The 18,720-nt window shown below is 39.2% G+C and overlaps 1 protein-coding gene across 7 annotated transcripts in view; it reads left to right on the top strand.

The window, feature by feature from the left end:
- The window catches only part of PDE1A (phosphodiesterase 1A), a 179,353-nt gene extending 163,862 nt beyond the window's left edge, over positions 1 to 15,491 (top strand). For 6 of the 7 annotated variants that reach the window (XM_010406696.4, XM_039554893.1, XM_010406697.4 and 3 more), the window contains 3 exons: positions 6,530 to 6,805; positions 11,898 to 12,017; positions 12,346 to 15,491. In XM_010406696.4, coding sequence (XP_010404998.2) covers positions 6,530 to 6,805; positions 11,898 to 11,974 — 353 coding nt within the window. In that variant the 3' untranslated portion in view covers positions 11,975 to 12,017; positions 12,346 to 15,491. The remainder of the gene's footprint in view (positions 1 to 6,529; positions 6,806 to 11,897; positions 12,018 to 12,345) is intronic. The other variant, XM_010406700.4, reaches the window with a different exon arrangement.
- Positions 15,492 to 18,720: the final 3,229 nt, after the last annotated feature.

The following is an 18,720-nucleotide window of genomic DNA, read 5'->3' as shown; positions in this document are numbered from 1 at the left end:
TATGAAGTTGATCTGTGCTTGGCAAGCTTAGGTACTCTTAACAGAATGTAAGGGTATGGACTAGTAATCATGCTTGCTGATTTACATGCTTTAATTTCTTCAGTAGAGATCATTGTAAATAAAGTTACAGGGATAAAAAAATATCATTATTTTCTGTTTATAGTGAACAGAAAGAGGCACAGGCAGCTCAGGACACTCAGCTGAGGTCATATAACAACATAGGGGCATGCAGAACAACACACCAAAAAGTCCATCTGCCAACCAAACGGACCCGTCTTCAGGATAATACAACAACAGTTGTATTACAAACTTACTGTTTTCATTTTATGCTTATGAAACTCTTCTAAAGAATTAAGTGTTACAGAAAGTGACCCAAGTTTGCATTATCTCTATGGAAAGGCATCAGTGATGAATATGTCCTCAACACTTTTGGCAGTGCACTGGGCTGCATGGCTCAAAAGTGTATGCCTGGGATGACTGACCTCATCAAGGTGGGATGAAAAAGATGTGAGGCTGAATGAGTCACTCACACTGGCCTCTGCTTAATTTTGATGATAAAAATGTGACAAAATAACAACTATTGCATCCATGGAGTAGAGACCAGCATTTTTTCCCCCCACAGGCAGCAATTCTGAATAACAAATGTCTCCTCTGAAAGACCTGTGCATGGTACCTGCAGGCCCCCCTCGGGCACTTTCAGTTCTGCATACTTCCAGTCACAATAACCACAGGGTTCAGTTCCGTTTTGTCTGAAAGATTTTCTCTGCAGACTCACTAACAAGAGGAGAGTAGCAGCTGCTGAAATGTGAAAATCTGAAAGTGATGATCTGATAGCATGTTAATGTGACTTAGCAGCCGCTAGGAAGGGCGGGCAGTGGGAGGATGTGTGTGACAGTGACAGAAACTGACTGACAGTTTGGCACATGAAATCTACCCTAATGGACGGTTTTAATCTGTTGGAAAAAAATCAATTCAGGAGGCTAAAGAAGTCCCATCTAGTATCGGTGACAGTGATTTTAATTGCGGTGTTAAAATGCTTAGGTCATAAGCAGTTTTTGAGCTAATTCAGAAATGTGTTAAGTGGGAAAAGGAGAATTTTTCAGCATGGTCTGAGTAAGTGCAAGGAGTGGGTTGAGCTAAGAGTAGGAAGGAATGTTTGATATTGGCAATACCTGGTAAATCACAGACTAAGGAATGATAACTGACCTAATAGTGGAATCTGTTTTATATCTCCCTGGAGTACACATCAGAGAGCTGGCCCATCTCTGCACGACAGTCTACATCACTTAAATCACCTTTTCCCTCTAGTAGGCTCACAGCATCATGTCCTTCCCATTCCCTGTCCCAAAAGTTCTAGCACTCAAGCCCCTGAGATTACAAATAAACAGCAAAAGAGAAGTAAAAGGGAGAAGTAGCAACCCTAGGAAACCATAAACTCACATTATTTTTAACCAAATCCTTTAGTGTAAAGTTTTGATTTAATTAGCTAATTTAGTATTTGCTAATTTTTCTAGATAACATAATGCTATAATATTAAGTGCCACTGGATTACGTGGTTTGCAGTGGTTTTATATACTCCTATAACTGTGATGAAATTTGTGTGGAGTTGAAAGTGGAAGGAATCAGTATCTAAATAGCTCAGTGGGTTACAGCAATATTTTCTTGAATTTGAAAATGGCAGATTAGTTGGGGGTAATCATGGCTGTTTGGGAGCTTTTGGACATATCTTTAAACTTATTTGGTAGTTCCAGAAGCACCAGGATCAGTCCTCTTGTTCTCTGCAAAATTTTGATGCTTTGTCCTGGTCTTTTTGTTTTCTCTTTAAAATGGCTGATGTGAGAACATGTCTTCTAGAAAGGTGTGTTTCCTTCCCGTGTTGTCCTGGTTTCGGTCTTTTGTCACTGTTTTCTGTAAATTTTGTTTTACAGTAAAAAAAAAAAAAAAGTAGACAAACCTAGAAATCAAAGTTTGTCATAGTATACACAGAGATTCCGTAACATCCAGCAGCATTCTTCATTACAGAGTCCTCAAATAATTTAATTCTGAAGTGAAGATGAACAGCTTTCCTCTCTAACTCAGCTTAAAACTTTCATGTCAACATGTCTGTCTGTAAGGGTAAAGAATTGTAGCTTTTTGTCAATGCAGCCAATGAAAATTGCAATGTGATTCAGCAGATATTTGTTTTATTGGGGTTCACAGTCACTGCCATCAGTTGGTTGGAGATGTCCTGCTTGCATATGGCTTTTGTGTTTTTCCTCTCCATTCCTGTTAGGTCAAGACATGCTCAAGTGATGCAGTTGCTGTAAACAGGAAGGTAATTCATAAGCCCTGTACTGTGCAGGTCATAGCAGCTGAATGCTCTTTTTTGTACCACAGAAAGGTGAGGAAAAGAAAGTTGATGGACAAATGCAAAAGAGAAAGTTCCAAAATGTAGCAAAGCTTCCTCACCACTTGGATCACGTCCTGAAACTGTTGCTGCATACATAGGCAGTAACAAACAGGGCTGGTGGGAAGCAGCAGTGCTGTAGTTGATAATACAGACCCTCCAGGGCTTCTGTGGTACATTGGGGGCATCACAGAGTCCTACAGCACGGGACTAGAGATTGAGTCTTGTGACAGTTTTAGTGTTCCATGGACACTTCATTGGACTGGAAGGGATTCAGGGCTCCCACTCACTCCAGCAAACAATAAAAAATAAAGAACTTAAAGAATTCAATTAAATTTTCTGACACTTAAGTGAAAAACAAAACAGAAAACCCATGTGACTTAATGAAAAAAGAGTATAATCTGATGAAGAGAGGAAAGAAGTTGCTTTCACTAGTTAACACATTTTCTGCAAATGCAAAATGACTGAGTACCAGAATTTTTCAGCGATTCTGAAATTTGGCTATTGTCTTATGAGTCCTGCCAGTTTTAACAAAAAAATATTGCATTACAGTTATTTTGCCAACAGCTCAGCCTGAACACAAGGGAAGAAAGACACCACTTCTATCATGTTTATGTGTCATATGCCATTGTTCCTTCTCATAAAGGACTGTGCTTTAAGGCAGGATTTCAGAAAGGGCACAGAAAAGCAGAAGAGAGGGATAAACTTGAGTCACCCCAAACAGACCAGTTAGGTGAAGCCATTTATTTTACAGAGGAATTCACACAAATTTTGCTGAATAACACTTGGATTCTTGTAAAGAAAACAAACCCAACAGTTGAAAAATACATAACCAGGCCTGGCTCCTGTCACTTTTGCCAAGTTAAAGCAGAGAGAGCAAAACCAGTAGCAACAACAACACATACCCTGAGTTCACTGCACTGCACAATGTACTCCTGCCTGCCTTTATCTGAAATGGCTGTGATAAACCCTGAGCTCTTCAGTGCCTAACTGACACACCCCAAATCCCCCAAAATTTTCTGAGGGCCAAGATGGGTGGTTGTTTAATCTCTTTACCTTACTAATCTATTTATTGTTATTGAATATCGACAATGTTGCAAATGCCAGATTACCTTGTTCATTTAACACACTCTATTTCCATCTCTGGCTGGTCATGGTAACGTGCCCATAGGGAGGGGGAGCTTGCTCTTCCCAGAAATGCAGTCCAGGGTGAGGGGCAGCAGCCTGGTCCACTGCCCTCAGAGGGTCCTGGCATTTAATGGCTGGCTGGAGGCAGAGACTGCCACAGTGTTTATTACAATTCTTCCTGCACAGCAGTGGGGGTCAGACATTATGCCAGCTCCATTTCTCTTACACTAGCAGGATTAATTTAGCTGTGCCATGCTTGAATTCTACTTAATTGGTCACTGTCCCAGTCTCAGCCTTATTTAGACTGCTAGATAATTCTGTTTCATCAGAATGATAGGACAGCAGAAATCATAGAAAATTCCGAGTATTATATGCAATACAAAAGTCCTATATAATATAGAGTACAATTATTAGGTGTTTAGAGCAGAAATATGTATTTTTCCAGGACATTTAGCATATTCCACAAGTGGCTGACTGTAAGAACCCAGTGTTTTTTGTCTTTCTGAAAGATGAAAAAGGGGTTAAAGCTGAGTGGAGCAGAGCGAGTGAGAACATAGAGTCAGATGTCCATCAGGTGAGAGACTTCATACTAAGAAAAGAGAGGGAGGAGCTTAATGGCAGTTGTGACATCATCATAGAGGATTTTGTACTTGAGGCTTCTCAGTCTCAGTCACTCCTACCAGCCACTCGTGGTACTCCTGTAGTCTCACACCAGTTTAAATGCAAAAGGCATAACTTTTAACTGGTATGTTATCAAGTGTATCCTGGTGCAGAGATACTCCATTTCAGAGCTCCATCCATCAGTTAGTCCCGAGTTAGAGTTTGGCTCTGGTTTAGGTATTCTTAAACAGACATGTTTGAAATCATCTCAAGGGCAGTCATAGAAATTAGAGACCATTGTGACATAAGTCAAGAACAATCCAGCAGAGTTGTTACGATTAAACTCTTAATCTTCATTTGCCAGTTAAGTTTGCTAAGGAGTGAATGAGAACAATTTTAAGTTTGGATATTCAGGCTTTATGAACTGAAAAGACAGTAGTGGATTTTGCACATATGAACACTCTGAGCTTTCTAATATGAGAATAAAATGGTCAGTCATCCAGTTACACCAAGACACACCTGAGTTCTGGCTAGAATAGTCCTAAAACAACATTCAGCGAGAAAAATACTCTCTTCTTGCTAGCTTTTTGGTTAAAAAGTATCACCAGTGTGAGCTATATTAATATTACAGTTTTATGTGTGCTTATAATCCAGCTTTTCTTGTTTTAACTTACTGATGCATCTGAGCAGCATGTGAAATATTTTATCTTTGAATTTCCTTGGGTTTTTTTATAAAGCTAAGGAGAAATGCTGCAGTTCTGCCATTTGGAGGCGAATATGGCACATAAATAACTTTCTTAGGAAAAAAGCCTTATGTAGGTAGGTTGTGTCATGAGTGACAGGTGCTTTAAATAACGTCTCTAGATTGAACATAACTTGCATCAAGTTCCATGTACATATTTCTCAATGGTTTTAGCCCAACCTCTTCTTTGTAAGAGCTGCATTAAAGTCTGTAGAAAAAGACTACCTGTCCAAGTTTCAGAAGATTTAGAATCCAAACCAAGGAAAAAATGGTTTAACAGTTTAGAAAGTGCTCAAATTTTAGTGTTCTTGATTTTTAAAAAAGTATACTAGAAAGTATAAATGACAGAAGAAGGAAATTATTTGACTATTCCATGCTTCTGCACATCACTTGAGGTTTGAAGGTCTTCCCTTCCATCCCATTCCACAGACCAAATTGTACTTCAGGGGGAACTTTTCTCTGTATTTAGAAAAGTAAGGTGGTGCCAAATGCTGACAGCAATAAAAATGTGCTTACAGTCTGGGTTATCTTTCAGTTGTCATGTGCAATCACTTGTGGCCTGGATTTGGACTGGTCACTCACAATCAGAGTTTCCGGGAGATGCCAGTTGAACTCAATAAGTACCTCAATGCTTGGTTTCCTTCCTTAATAATTTCTAACATCCAAAGTTGAAATTTTATGCAATATCATGTAGCTGTTTTATGCCCATGTTGTTCAAACTGCAATGCTTTCACTTTTTAAATTAACAGTATTTGGTATCTTCTATACTAGTGTACAGATTCTAAAATCTAAATTTATGAAATACAGATTATAATAGCAAGACAAATAGGCCCTCCATGAAGACGGCACATTTATTTTTTGTTGGACTCTTCACCTGCCATCACAAGTTTTCCATTCTCTGTTTCTTTTTCATCTAGTTATTCCTGGTGACACCTCTCTGTGCTGTTCTGTTCTTTCAAATCCTTTACTATGGGCCATTTCATTTGTACTGTTCTCCAAGTCTCTGCACTAGACCAAGGAGTAGAGCCTTTCATAAACATTATTTTTCCAGTTGCTGCTGCCCCCTGAAGCGCAGTTTCCCCCATATCTGTTCCTTCCTGTTCTGTATGTGCCATTAGCCATAATGGCAGCAGTACTGGACAGCACATGCATAACCCCCTATAGTTTGTTCCAACTTGTGTGAGCTGATGGTTTGGACTTTTCCAGGCTGATAGGCCAATTTCCTTCAGGGCTTCCCCTCGATTCTGATGCCTGCCCCATCCCCAGCGAGGCATTCCTCTCCATGCCCTCTCTCTCTCACAGACCTGATGGGCTCTGCCCTTCCTAGTCCTGCGGTGGTAAACAGCACTGCAGAGGGACATGCCTGCAGCAAGGGGTCCTCCTGCTCCCATCCTTCAGGTTACTGTTGTCTGATGATGCTCCTTGCTCTGTATTATGGCCAAAAAAGAGGTATTAGACATCAACCAGAAAGAGGACTGCTACAGTTCAGCTGCAGTAGTGCAAAGTGCAACTGGGAGAGAATCTGACCCATATTAACACAGTGGGCATGATCTCATGCAGAAAGTGATGTTCACAGTGGTCCCGTGTGCGGCTCAATTTGTCACTACTCTGAAATCAAAAAATTGTGGCATATCCTTCTTATCTAATTCACCTATTTTGTTCCCTCTTTGTAGAAGAACTTGTGAAAAATGTTGGTGAACAGGAAAAAGACCAAAGCAGAAATTCCACAGATGCACAGTTACAGGAAGAGGCAACAAGGATACAAAATGAGAGTAGTCAGGGAAGTGATGGTACATCCTGTCCTCCCAGATCCATCGTTCTACAAGTAGTCTCTTTCGACACTCCTCTGAGTGATGAATCCAGCTCAGAAAAATGCACTAACTCTGATCCGAACCAGAAAGATCTCAGCGATGCCCAGCAAGAGACACAGAATACAGACCCACTGAATGGTAATGCTTCATCACAGAGCACCAGCCAATCTAATGAAGCTGTCCAGGGTGAAGCTGCAGCAGTGTCTGGTATCTCCCTGTCAAATATCAACAGCAATGTAAAATATTGAAATAAACTGTTGTATAAACCACCAGCAGAGGACAGTTTCTTCAGGCCTGTGTAAAAGTGGTAGTGTCCTAAAACATCAAATAGAAGCATATAATCAAATATCAACTTCCTGATATCAGCTATTTGGTATCTACTAGAAAATTCTTTAGAGAATATATTTTAGTTGAACTTGAAGAATGATTCCAGAATAATTCAAAGATATGTATTTACAATTAAATAGCTGTTTGTTACTGGAGAATAAGGTAAACTTTCAAAACAGAACTATCTAGCACTTTCTTTTTGAATAAGTAATTACGCTATTAATATTTATTCCCCTTAGTTTGGGCACCTAATGTGATATTTTGTAAACCACATCCTTTGTACCAAAGGTCGTGTGAATTTAAGAGTTAAGTTCAAGTAGATGGAATTTGCCAACTGTAGAAGTCATGGGACTGTGTCATTCTCTTAATCAGGAAGATCAGTCTCTCGACTGTAGCTGCAAGACAAGTGGAGAAGCCAGAAAATCTCTAAAATGTCAGAATATGTTTTTGGAGTGTAAGTATTTTATCACAAGATGACCATGTCTAGTATCTGGTGATTGCAACACAGTATCAAGGGCAACATGCCCAAGCAATGAGGAATAGATGTTACCAAGGGAAGAGAAAGACACTGTGCATCTTCGTTTTATTTTCTGAGTTTGCTTATAGTTAGAATAATCTTTGAGGCATGAGGGTAATAAGAATAATCAAGGCATATAATGACAGTTCTTTTCCTCGCTTTTACTTAAAATGTGAAACTCATTAATGCTTTAATGACAGCAAGCCTTGCAATACTGTGCCAGAAGTATGGCATTGTCTGAGCAGCAACCTTGAAGTGCTTATAATGCTTAGCTTAGACATGAGTATATGACTTGGCATATTTCTCAAAAAGCCTTTTTATGGAGAACTCCCACTTACTCTAGATTTCCGCATTCCGCGGCTCCATGCTTTTATTGTTGACAGGTTTTTTTCCATCAGAAATAACAGATGGTTAATTTAGGGCCCTAAATCAAAATATTTACACTAAAACTATTTTCACAGCATTTGAAGTTGTCTAATAACTGACATTTTATCTTTTGACGTATTTTTTACACCAGGTTCGTATTAAAGCTTGACTTACAATTAAAGTGCCTTAGAGAAGTTCCCCATCTCCTGGATGAGGAATGCAGTAGGAAAAGCTGAACCTTTCACCTTTCAGACTCTGCAGAAGGCAGTTGTGGTGTAGCTGTACTTGTGGGTCTTTAGATGGCTGACCAACAAAAATGATGTTTGAGAGGTCAGATACAACTCAGCAGGCAGTTAGTTCATTCTGTTGCCTTGTCAGTCTTTACATTCCACCTTTCCAATGAGAACAGAGATTTCTTATTTTAGAAAATGCTAATCTCATTTGTTTTCTGAGGCAGGAAATTTTCTAGAGAATGCATTGTACTTTAAAACTTCAAACTGCAAAATTTATGAAATGGGTAAGAAGCTATTAAATTTTTAACAGTGTATTTGCACCTCTGTTGATATCCAGGGGATCCAGACAGGACTCTTTTAACCAAATTCAGACATTTTCAATGGAATGCTGTTTCAAGGAAGCAGAAGGTAGCAAGCACATGACCTTACATTTTTCCCCTGTTTCACATCTTAAACTTGAGTACTCTAAGAGACACCATACCTCTATCAGGACATCATCTCTACTTCTGTAGTTTCTGTACTGAGGATGGGGGGTAAAAGGCTAAGGTGATGCCCAGAGTGCTTGCTGGCTCCTGGGGTGGAGAAGTGAGCACCTGCAGGTGCTAGGGCTAGGAGGGTAAGATAGAAAGGAAGAAGAAAAGCAACATGGTTATTCAGGTTGGAATTTCATGTTAGCTGTCATTGTTCTGTGTTTTATGAAAAGCAGAAAATCCAGTTAAGTTTTCTGTGAGTGATGCAGTTATAACAGTTGTGAACACAGGAAGATGATGTGTGTGCATTCCTGGGAACTGTCAATGAATGTTTGGATGTGCTATGATGAGGGGGTTCCCCATTTAAAAAAAATTTAAAAGGGGCCATTTTCCACTCATTGTATTGCATCTCTTTCTAGGTGTAGTTCTTGTAGACCATCACATTTTAGTGACAGGAATAGCTCTGCCCTGGGTTGTGGTTGGTGCAAAGGGAGGACTGGAGGGTCCCTGTCACAACCACTGCAGTTGAGACTGAATGTTGTTTTTCCACACAATACCTTTTTTTCCTTTCCATCATCTCACTTTCATTTAATTGAATGGTACAAGATTAAATGAAACTATTATAAGGTGATTTTTTTCAAGCGATGATTTTCCTTTTCTCCTGAGTGATTTATTAATTAGAACATTAATTTAAAAAACTGCTTATGTTTAATTAAACAACTCCACATTTAAATGATTTATAAATGTTAATTGGCAAACTTAACTTCTCACTCGTAATGATAGCCACATTAATCCTAAATATCAAAATGCAAGGGAGATAATAAATCCGTGATAAAACAGATTGCCAGTAGCTTCACTCTATATGACAGGAGAGGACTGCCCAGTCCCATCGCGTGTGCAGCACATTCAACGTCACCGGCAGTCAGTAAGTGAGAGCCTCTGGAGGATAACCAGGTTAAGCAGCAGTGGGCAGATCCACAACAACAACATGCCAGCTTGATTTATGGTGGTGCAGGTGGCATCAGGGGATCATCTGTGCCATGCAAATGCTTGGTGACTGCCCAGTGCTGCGGTGGCCCCGTGGAGCTCAGCGAGTGTGGAGCCCTCTGCACCCGAGCAGAGCGGGAGCAGATTGCTGTTCTGCTGCTTCCTTAATGCTCCCTGGGTAAACCAGGATTCAGGGACTTAGGGAAGGCATCCATGTTCATGCATGGAATAAGGATGGAGAGAAAGTTAGAATAAAAAAGGAAATAATGTGTTTATAAAAAAGGTAAGGTTTATAAGATAACAGCCATTCGCAACCACATTTTTTATCACATAAAAAATCTGATGCGCAGAGAAGAAGAAAGCTATATATGTCTTAGAAGTTAATGTTTAGTGTTTTGAAATTTATACCACAATGTAAGAAAGAAATTAAGCTGTTAGAGACCGCCCAGAGGAGGGCACAGGATGGTGAAGGGTTTGGAGCGGAAGGTGCATGAGGAGCAGCTGAGGTCACTTGGTCTGTTCAGCCTGGAGAAGAGGAGACTGAGGAGAGACCTCACTGCAGTCACAACTTCCTCGTGAGGGGAAGAGGAGGGGCAAGCACTGATCTCTTCTCTGTGGTGACCAGTGGTAGGATCCGAGGGCCTGAAGTTGTGCTGGGGACGTTTAGGTTGGATATTAGCAAAAGGATCACAAAAAAGGATCTTCTCCCAGAGGATGGTTGGGCGCCGGAACAGGCTGCCCAGGGCAGTGGTCAGAGCACCAAGCCTGACAGAGTTCAAGAAGCATTTGGATGAGGCTTTCAGGTACATGATGTGATTCTTGGGGATGATGCTGGGCAGGGCCGGGAGCTGGACTCGTTGATCCTTTCAACTCAGCATATTCCATAACTCTGTGAATTGTTTTGTTTTAAGCAAACCACAAACTCAAATGTCAAGTATAAAATTTAATTTAAATATTTAATTTAAATATTTAGATAAATAGCTTTTACTTTCATACACCTTCCCACCCCCTTTTTTGTTTTTTTGGATAATAATGCTAATAAAGTTTTGCTAAACCCCTCCAAAAAGAGCCACAGGCTGAAAGATCTGTAGACATCCTTGTTCTAATTAATGTTATTCCGATTTGGAGACTTTAAAAGCCTTTGAAGTATTGGTTGACTGTATTCCACCTACATTAAATTTATGCAAAATAAGGGATCATGGTAGGATGCTGCTTGGGGAATATGACCGATCTGCTTGTGGCTGCATTACAGAGTGGGCAGCACACACTGCCACAATTTAAGGTAGTGAAGCAGGAAGAAGGGTGAAATCAGTAGCAGTTCTTACTGGTTTACAATGAAGCCATGGTAGATTCATAGGTATTAATTTTCTTCTTTTCTCATGTTTGTTCTCTTGAGTTTTCTTTCCTCTCTTCCTATTCTCTTTTCTAAACTGTCCATCATCCATTCAACTTGCCATCATCTTCCAGTTTTCCTTTCAGATCACGCATCATCTGCTTTCTCTTTCAGCTACTTCTACCTTTGTTTTTTGGCTTTCAAAAAGATTCCCCTCTCTATTTTTATAACTTTTATGCTTCTCCCAGGTAATCTTTCCCACTTTTGAGACTACTATGCTTTTCCTTTTTGACATTTTCTGTTCAGCGTTCTTACTGGTGGATCAACTGGATAAAACTGAGAAGTTACTATATGTAGTTAGTAAATAACACCGTGACTTTGCTACATTCTACCCTGCCTACCATCTCAGTGTATAATTTCCTCAGCTGTACTCATTCAAAGCAACTGAAGGAATGGTTTAAGCAACAACTTGATTCTATGATTGTCGATTTGAGATTCATGTTGTATCACTTAGTTTGAAAGCTGCTTGTGTTACTCCATCTCATTGCTCCTATCTGATTGAATTAATTGAATTCTTAGAACCTGACACTGGCATCTTTCATTATCTGGGAGAAACTTACTCTGATTTGAAAGCCTACGGAAAAGGGGATTTAAACAGCACTTTTCCACAGAGGGTGAATTTTGACTTTCACTAAACTGGAAGAAAAAAATGAACCAAAACCGAACCCCCTTGTAAAAGTCTTCATAGTTTTGTTTCATGCTGTGATCTATTGCTTTCATCCTATCTTTTGCCTTGTGGATAAACCATAATGATTATTTAATTCGAGCTGATGCTTATTCTGGTGAGAAAGCAATTAAAGAAAGCAGTGACTGAAACCTCATTTTAACCTTAAAACATCTTGAGGAACTAGATTCTGTCTGTCTATGGCTGTGCAGATTCTCTTGATTTGGTTAACTTCCTCATTCAGGTTCCCAATCACATTTTTTTATCTTCCAGGTGAGCCTAAATACTGTAAGACATCAGAAGATATTGTAAAAGCCACGGAGCAGACAGAAGCACTGGTACAGAACTAGATTTGCTATTTTTTAAAAGCTTCTGACATTTCAGGCAGGACAGGTAATTTGGTAATTTCTTTCTTCCAATGGGGAGTGTTTTATACCATAAAGGCTGACTTAGTGCTATTCTTAACCTCTTTGTTCCATCCCAGTTGTGCTTATATTAGAAAATTTTGCAATGGGGACACGGTATACCCCACTTTCAATGTCATCTTAAAAAAATTCAATATAAAGAAGGGAAACACAGTACTTTTTAATATCTGAATCCTTAGCGTCAGACTAAATTATCATGCTATAAATCATCCTCAATTCAGGTATATGAAATATTGGAAGTAGTAGTAGTATCAGAAATCTTTTGTTTATGAATTTTCATTTGACCTCTATTGCAGGAGAGAAGAACTCTAGCTGTTCCTACCTCGTGATCTCAGAGGCTGTTATCTGTCAACTTGTTCTTGGATCATCCTATTTCTGTGGAGAGTGATTGAACAAAATGTTCAAAAATGTAAAATGTAAAAACCCTGAGCTGGTAACTCAAGGCACTTAAAAACTCGCAAGATTTCAGTTGTTTTTGTGTTGCTATTTCCTCTTCTATTCTGCTTTTCCTAAACTAGCCAAAATAATTTCTTCAGCCAAAGTTGGACCTTGCTTTGTTGCATCACTGGTACCAGACATTTCCAGTTAATCACGAGATGTGTGCAAACATGATGTTTGTCATCTGCCTGGGATTGCTGTTACATGTCACTGCTGCTGGCATCCAATGAAAATGGAAAATCAAAATGAAATGTGTTCCTAGATACTTGTTCATGCAATCATGCTGCATGCACCATAAAAGTCCTACTTGTTAGCTTCCTTAAAATATCTGGAAATAAATGTTTGTAGACTGTACAGGGAAGTTGTAGAGTTACACTGACCAGCCTGCACGAATGAAGATTCTTCCCCACTGCAGTGGCTGCCATATGGACAGAACTGGTGTTGAACAAATCAGTATTTGAAATATCTCTTTAAAATTAATTGAACAGCATCTGGTGTTAAAGATTAAAACATTCTGAATCCTGTAATATTTTGAAAAACATCAGCACTGGTGTCAGCCCTACCATGAAACTGGTGCTTATCATTTTGTAGGATGGAAGAGACAGCAACAGAAATACATGAAAAGTGTTTCACTTCAGCAAAATGCTGTGTTGCCTCTCAGACAGGATTGGAAGGTGACACTGAGGCCTTATGTCATGGTTTATCTCAAATGCAAAGGTGACAACATGCATCCTGCAAAATCTTTGCTAGAGTTTGTTTCTTTTTGAGGGGCAGCAAAAACAGAGCACACAGGCAGTTACCTCTGCAAGAAGCCTCAGAATGAGCCCTCCAGCCCAAACTGTGCCCGTAAAGAAACTCCATTTTCATCTCTTCTTCCCTCGAGCTGCACATGACCCCTCCTGACTTGTCTGGGTGTCCTACATGGCTGCAGCCAACCTCATTTCCCTCTGCTGGAACCTGCCAGGAAACTTCCAGGCTCCCCTTCAGGTTGTAGGCACTCAGGTGGCTGGGGTCACTGCACTCCCAGTTCCCCAGTTCTCCTGTTTGGACCCTGTGGTTATTACCTCACTGAACCAAAAGTCTTTCTAATCAGCCATGGTCTGCTCTGAAGGGGACTCATGGAGGCAGTGGCACTCCCCTCTGTGCCAAGCGTGGTTGAGACCTGTGTGCTGTTCATCTGCTGCTTCAGGGATCCAGCCAGTGCTCAGCAGGCATCAGGCTCCACCTCAATAAGGGCACGCTTTGTCCAATTGAAGAAGGAATCATAAAACATAAAACCTTCACTGAGGGACCCTTACATGTCCATACCTGTTGACTGTCTCTTTTCTGACAGCAGAGCAGTCAAAATTGAGCTGGGAACAGTGTAAGCTCTGAGCCCTGGGACAAGGGCATGCCAAAAGGTGGAATTCCTGTCTTTGAATATGTAAGCCATATATGTGCTATGCATAAGGAATGTGCATAGTTTTAACTTAAGAAATGTTTGTGCATATAGGATGTAAAAAATACATTTAAGTTGTTTTGTGTATCTGGTCCAAGGCTTGTATTTAGCATGGACAAACTTCTGTACAGTGCCGTTAACGAATGAAATGTTAACAGATGAAATTGTATCATAGATGTTATAATGCAATCAATATTTTTTGCTAAGAGCTAAGAATTTATATATTCTCTGCTAGTGTTTGAGCAAATCATTAGTCGCCTGGACCACTCTGTGCACCTTTGCATCCTTTTTGGGAATGCTGGACTCTTTTTTTTCCTTTTTAATAAAATGTAAACCATCTTATGGCTTCTTATTGTCCTTATGACAAGAGAAGAAATTTAATGGTCATATCAGACTTTTTTAAAATTGTAAATTGCCACATGCTGTGGCAGTGGAAAATCTTTTTGATTAAGATCTGAGAAGTCAGAACCTTAGGTAAGTTGATCATCTATAGTTCCCACCAAATTTGAAAAGAACAAGAGACCACTACTATCTTTAAAAACTAGGCCAGTTATATATTTTTTACTGACTGTTTTTCAACATGGTAATTTATGACTCAATGAGACTGAAAGTCTGAAGCAATCAGAATTTAATCTTTATATTGTATTTTCAATTTCAGACTTTTACCATAGCTGAAGGTTTTTTTCTGTGTCTCTATCCTGTTGAGATTTGTTACTCTGCAAAATTTTTCGCTTGGAAATACAAGCAGAAAATATAACAGATTCTGCAGAGAACTTGAAGCATCCTGTGGGGGGCTCAGTGTCCTGTTGATATAGTGAGCACCAAGATCTCCCACTAGAGAAGCTAGAAGGAGCTCCTGGTCTCACAGGAGGCACTCATTGCCTGCAGATCTTATTCATTAGTATAGAAGAGTGATTTTTCTATAAATAATCCTATTTGCTCATTTGTATTCAGTTTTTATCACTGTGGTAGATGTTACTGAAATACAAGAAGAGTCCTTAGTTTTTTGTTAATGCCAGCTGATTCTTTCTTCCTTCCTTTATCCTTAGCAAGATTTTGCCTGGACATGACCCAAAGTTTGGTGTGTTGTTTGGATGAGGAGAAATTTTCTTTGATGGAGAACACTGATAGCGGCAACATGTGTTAGATAAGGCTTTGAGCTGGGTGAAATTTGGGTTCATATGGCAGAAAGGCTTCTTGAGAACTTCTTGAACAGTAGTTTATCTCTGAAACCTGTAAAGCTGCGCTGCCAAAACACTGCATGGGGCCCTGAGAAATGGTGTTTGCATCTGCGTCTCTCCCACAGCATTCTGGGCATGTACCCTGCATCGAGCACACTGAGGAGCTGTAGCTATAAATGAGCCCTCAAGAGTTTTATTTTGTACTTTTATCTTGAGATATATGACAGATATATTATGTAATATTGTTATGGGTTATGATCTAGCCAGTATTTTTTTAATTTAATTTTCAAGAAGGCAATCTACGACTGTGTGTTTTTATTCTGCTGTATTTGTCCATATTTCCTATGATGATATTCCCAAATAAATTTGATTTGAGGGCAAGGATTGTGAAGCTCCTGAGTGTTAGTTACAAATTTGATTTCCTGGAGCATTTTTGCTCAATTGTGTATGATTGTCTTTGAGAAGTGACAGTGCATATATGGTTGTTTCCAACCCTTCCACCTGTTTGGGATGCCACATTTTCCACTACTGTCCCAGTTTGCCATACAAACTCACATTCTCATAGCACACTTGAAAACAATTTCTTTAAGTGAGTCTTGCCTTCTTAGCCTTTATGGCTAAAATAGCCCTCAGATGAAGGAAAACATAACCAATAAAACATTTTTTACACAAAAAATTTTCTTACTGTGGTTGAAATTGAAGGAGCCATGGGGACTGTACTTGTTAGCAGCAATTCTTCAGGAAGGGTACGACTTTGAGAGATGCCTCCATGGCATGGTGTAAATTTTATAATCCAAGTTCAGTGTAAATGGAATTAAACAGGGCCCCTTTCTACTTGGATTGAAAATGAATGGAAAGACTCCCATAGATTCAAACATGTATCAAATCCTAACTAGGTACATGATGAAAATAAATCAAGACAACTACTTTATACCACATTCTTTGCAGTTCCTCTTTTCCAGGTGCTATATGAGCTACATGCACAAAGGATCTTCTTCTTGTAGAGATGCCAGAAGTCAAACAAGCCACTACTGTAATGAAAATAATTTCAAATTAACGAATCAAGCTCACTAGTGGTAAGTGTCTAAAATGTGTCTTTTTCACAGACTATACAGCTATTGTATGAGAAAGAGGAACATGTAAGTATGACTAGCATTCCTCAGCAGCAGCTTAGAGATTTCTGTGTACAGCAGTTTAGCAGACAAAGGTTTGTCTGAGAGGGGAGTGCAACCCTTTTCAAAAATCGCATCCTTGAAAAACAGTATGGAAAAATGAGTGGAAATTATTTTATTGCTATGAGTAGAAGCAACTGTCCTCTGTCAAACACTATGCAAACATTTAGGCTACTTCCCTGGAATAATTTTACTTTCCTGGTCATTTAAGTATTTAATGGGTTTCCAGAGACTCCTTTTCCATGTCCCAGGGCAAACATTCAGAAGTTTTATCAAACTGTGAATGTCTAAGTTTTCCCCTGGGAACAAAGAAGCAAGTCATAACCACAGAGTTATAAATGGAAAAAATCTCATAAAAAAAGGGACTTTAACTGTTTTGGGCTGAACTTTCCTGCAAAATACTTTCTTTGTGCTTAGGCAAGTCCTTAGCTTATGACCTTTGTGTGGAGAATTGTTGGGGAACTTTACATTAGCTGAGTTGGGACAGATAATAGCTTAACAAAATAAGCTATTCTGACAGATTACATAGGATATGAACTTTAGAGCTGTTGAGTTTTATGCATTTGCAACATCCTGTATAGGTCATTATTACAAACCTGAAGTAACATAAAGTAGCTAAATAAGGTGGTCAAAATCAAAATGGTACAATCTTGGCTACAAGATGGAATAGTTAAGCAGAATAGAAGTTTCTTCACTTTTATTTGGACTGTAGTTATAAAGCCATCTCATCACCACATAGGACCTAATACTGATGCACCTACAAGCAACACTCCTGAACCTGCAAAAAGGACTGTGGGACTTGTATCATAACACCATGAATAAATGTCAAGTTACATGAAAGTATTGGCTAATTGTATAAAGCCTGATATGATTATCTGAATAAAAATTCAATGAGCCAAAGGGCCAAATTCACCTATGATGCATTTCCGTGAAAGCCAAGAGAGATGATGTCATTACACCAGAAATTAATTTGTTAATTGGATAGTAATTGGTTCTCTCTTGCTTTCTCTGTATTCAGCTTTTTTTTTTTCCCTGCAGTGCAGGGTACTCTGAGGGTCTAACGGCTCTGTACAAAGCACGTGTTTAACTTCAGGCCATCTTGAATTCTTTTATTGAAATTGTGCTTCCTTTTCTCTGAGGCTGCTCAACTTTGAGAGAGAACTGTATTCTACTTACCAGTCAGAAATGAACATTCACCTTTATTGTTTGGGGTTCATCAGTAGTTCACAACTGGAATTAATGGCAGCATATTTGTGTCAAACTTTTTAATATAATGCATAATGCATCTTTATTTTAGAGTTCCCACCTAGGGAAGACCCCTATTCTGCTAGGCACAAGGTGGTTTGGGGTAGGGCAGAACTGTGACTGCAGCCAGAGTAGTTCTGGAGGACATGTGTGTGGTTTCAAGTAAATAGTAGATACAGAAGTATGACTACAGAGTTGATATTCCCAGTAAATTAGAGAATAAAAATGTCATGAGCAATTTAAATATTATTTATAGTTGACCTTCATGTCTGTTTTTAATATTCAATCTGCTGAGTGTTTAAAAAAGCAATTAAAAGTCCCATATAATGTTAAAACCCTTGATAAATGTAATAAACAAATGACATATTCAAAAGACAGAATCTATGTCCCATTAGGAGAGAAAAAGAAAGATGAGAGCAACATATGGCAGTATAATTAGAATGATTAGGGAAGCACATCAACAGAATTTATGCTGCAGGGAAAATGTAATAAGAAACCAACACACTTTCCTCACTGCCTTGAAAACTGCAAATATCGCTCTCTGAAAAGGAGAAGATGCAGAAAGGGTCCCTGGCATTTAAAGCTGTAACTTGTGTTCTTCTGTCATTATTAAAGATGCACACAGCCATCTGCAAACCATTTATTTTTTGCAGAGTTCACATTGTCCCATTGCTTTGATTAATAAGGAGCAATATTACACCTCAGCTGCTTTTCAGAAAGATGCTATTTTGGAAACCTAATTAATACTCATTCCACAGTTAGCTTGAGGTGTTCGTTAGTGCCAGATACTGAGTTCTTATTTGTTTCTCATTATGTGGAGAGTATTGCTTCTCAATGCCAGCGTTTTTGCTTTGCATTTTGGAATAACCTTTCGACACTCCTGCTTTCCACAGCCCTCCCTTCAGAAGAGCTAATAACACCTGTCATCATTATTTTCACATGCCTGTTAATATCTGTTGAAGACATTGTGGGCTATTTACATAGATAGACTATCCTGATGCACAGCAAATATTCCTGCCATTTTCTGAACAGTTGGGCTGAAGAGAAAAGCAAAATTTAGAAACTTGGCAATGCAATTAAAATCTCAGTTTACCACTAAGGGTCAGTATATACTAGCCAGAAGAATCATTGCAAACTTGAAAGTGTGTTTGGCCTAGCAGAAATAAAAAATAATTTTTCTGCCCTAAAACCCCCAGA

The sequence above is a fragment of the Corvus cornix genome, chromosome 7 (genome assembly GCF_000738735.6).
Source record: "Corvus cornix cornix isolate S_Up_H32 chromosome 7, ASM73873v5, whole genome shotgun sequence".
Taxonomy (NCBI): domain Eukaryota; kingdom Metazoa; phylum Chordata; class Aves; order Passeriformes; family Corvidae; genus Corvus; species Corvus cornix.
Note: the sequence above shows the minus strand (reverse complement) of the source record. Positions and strands in the feature narration are given on the sequence as shown.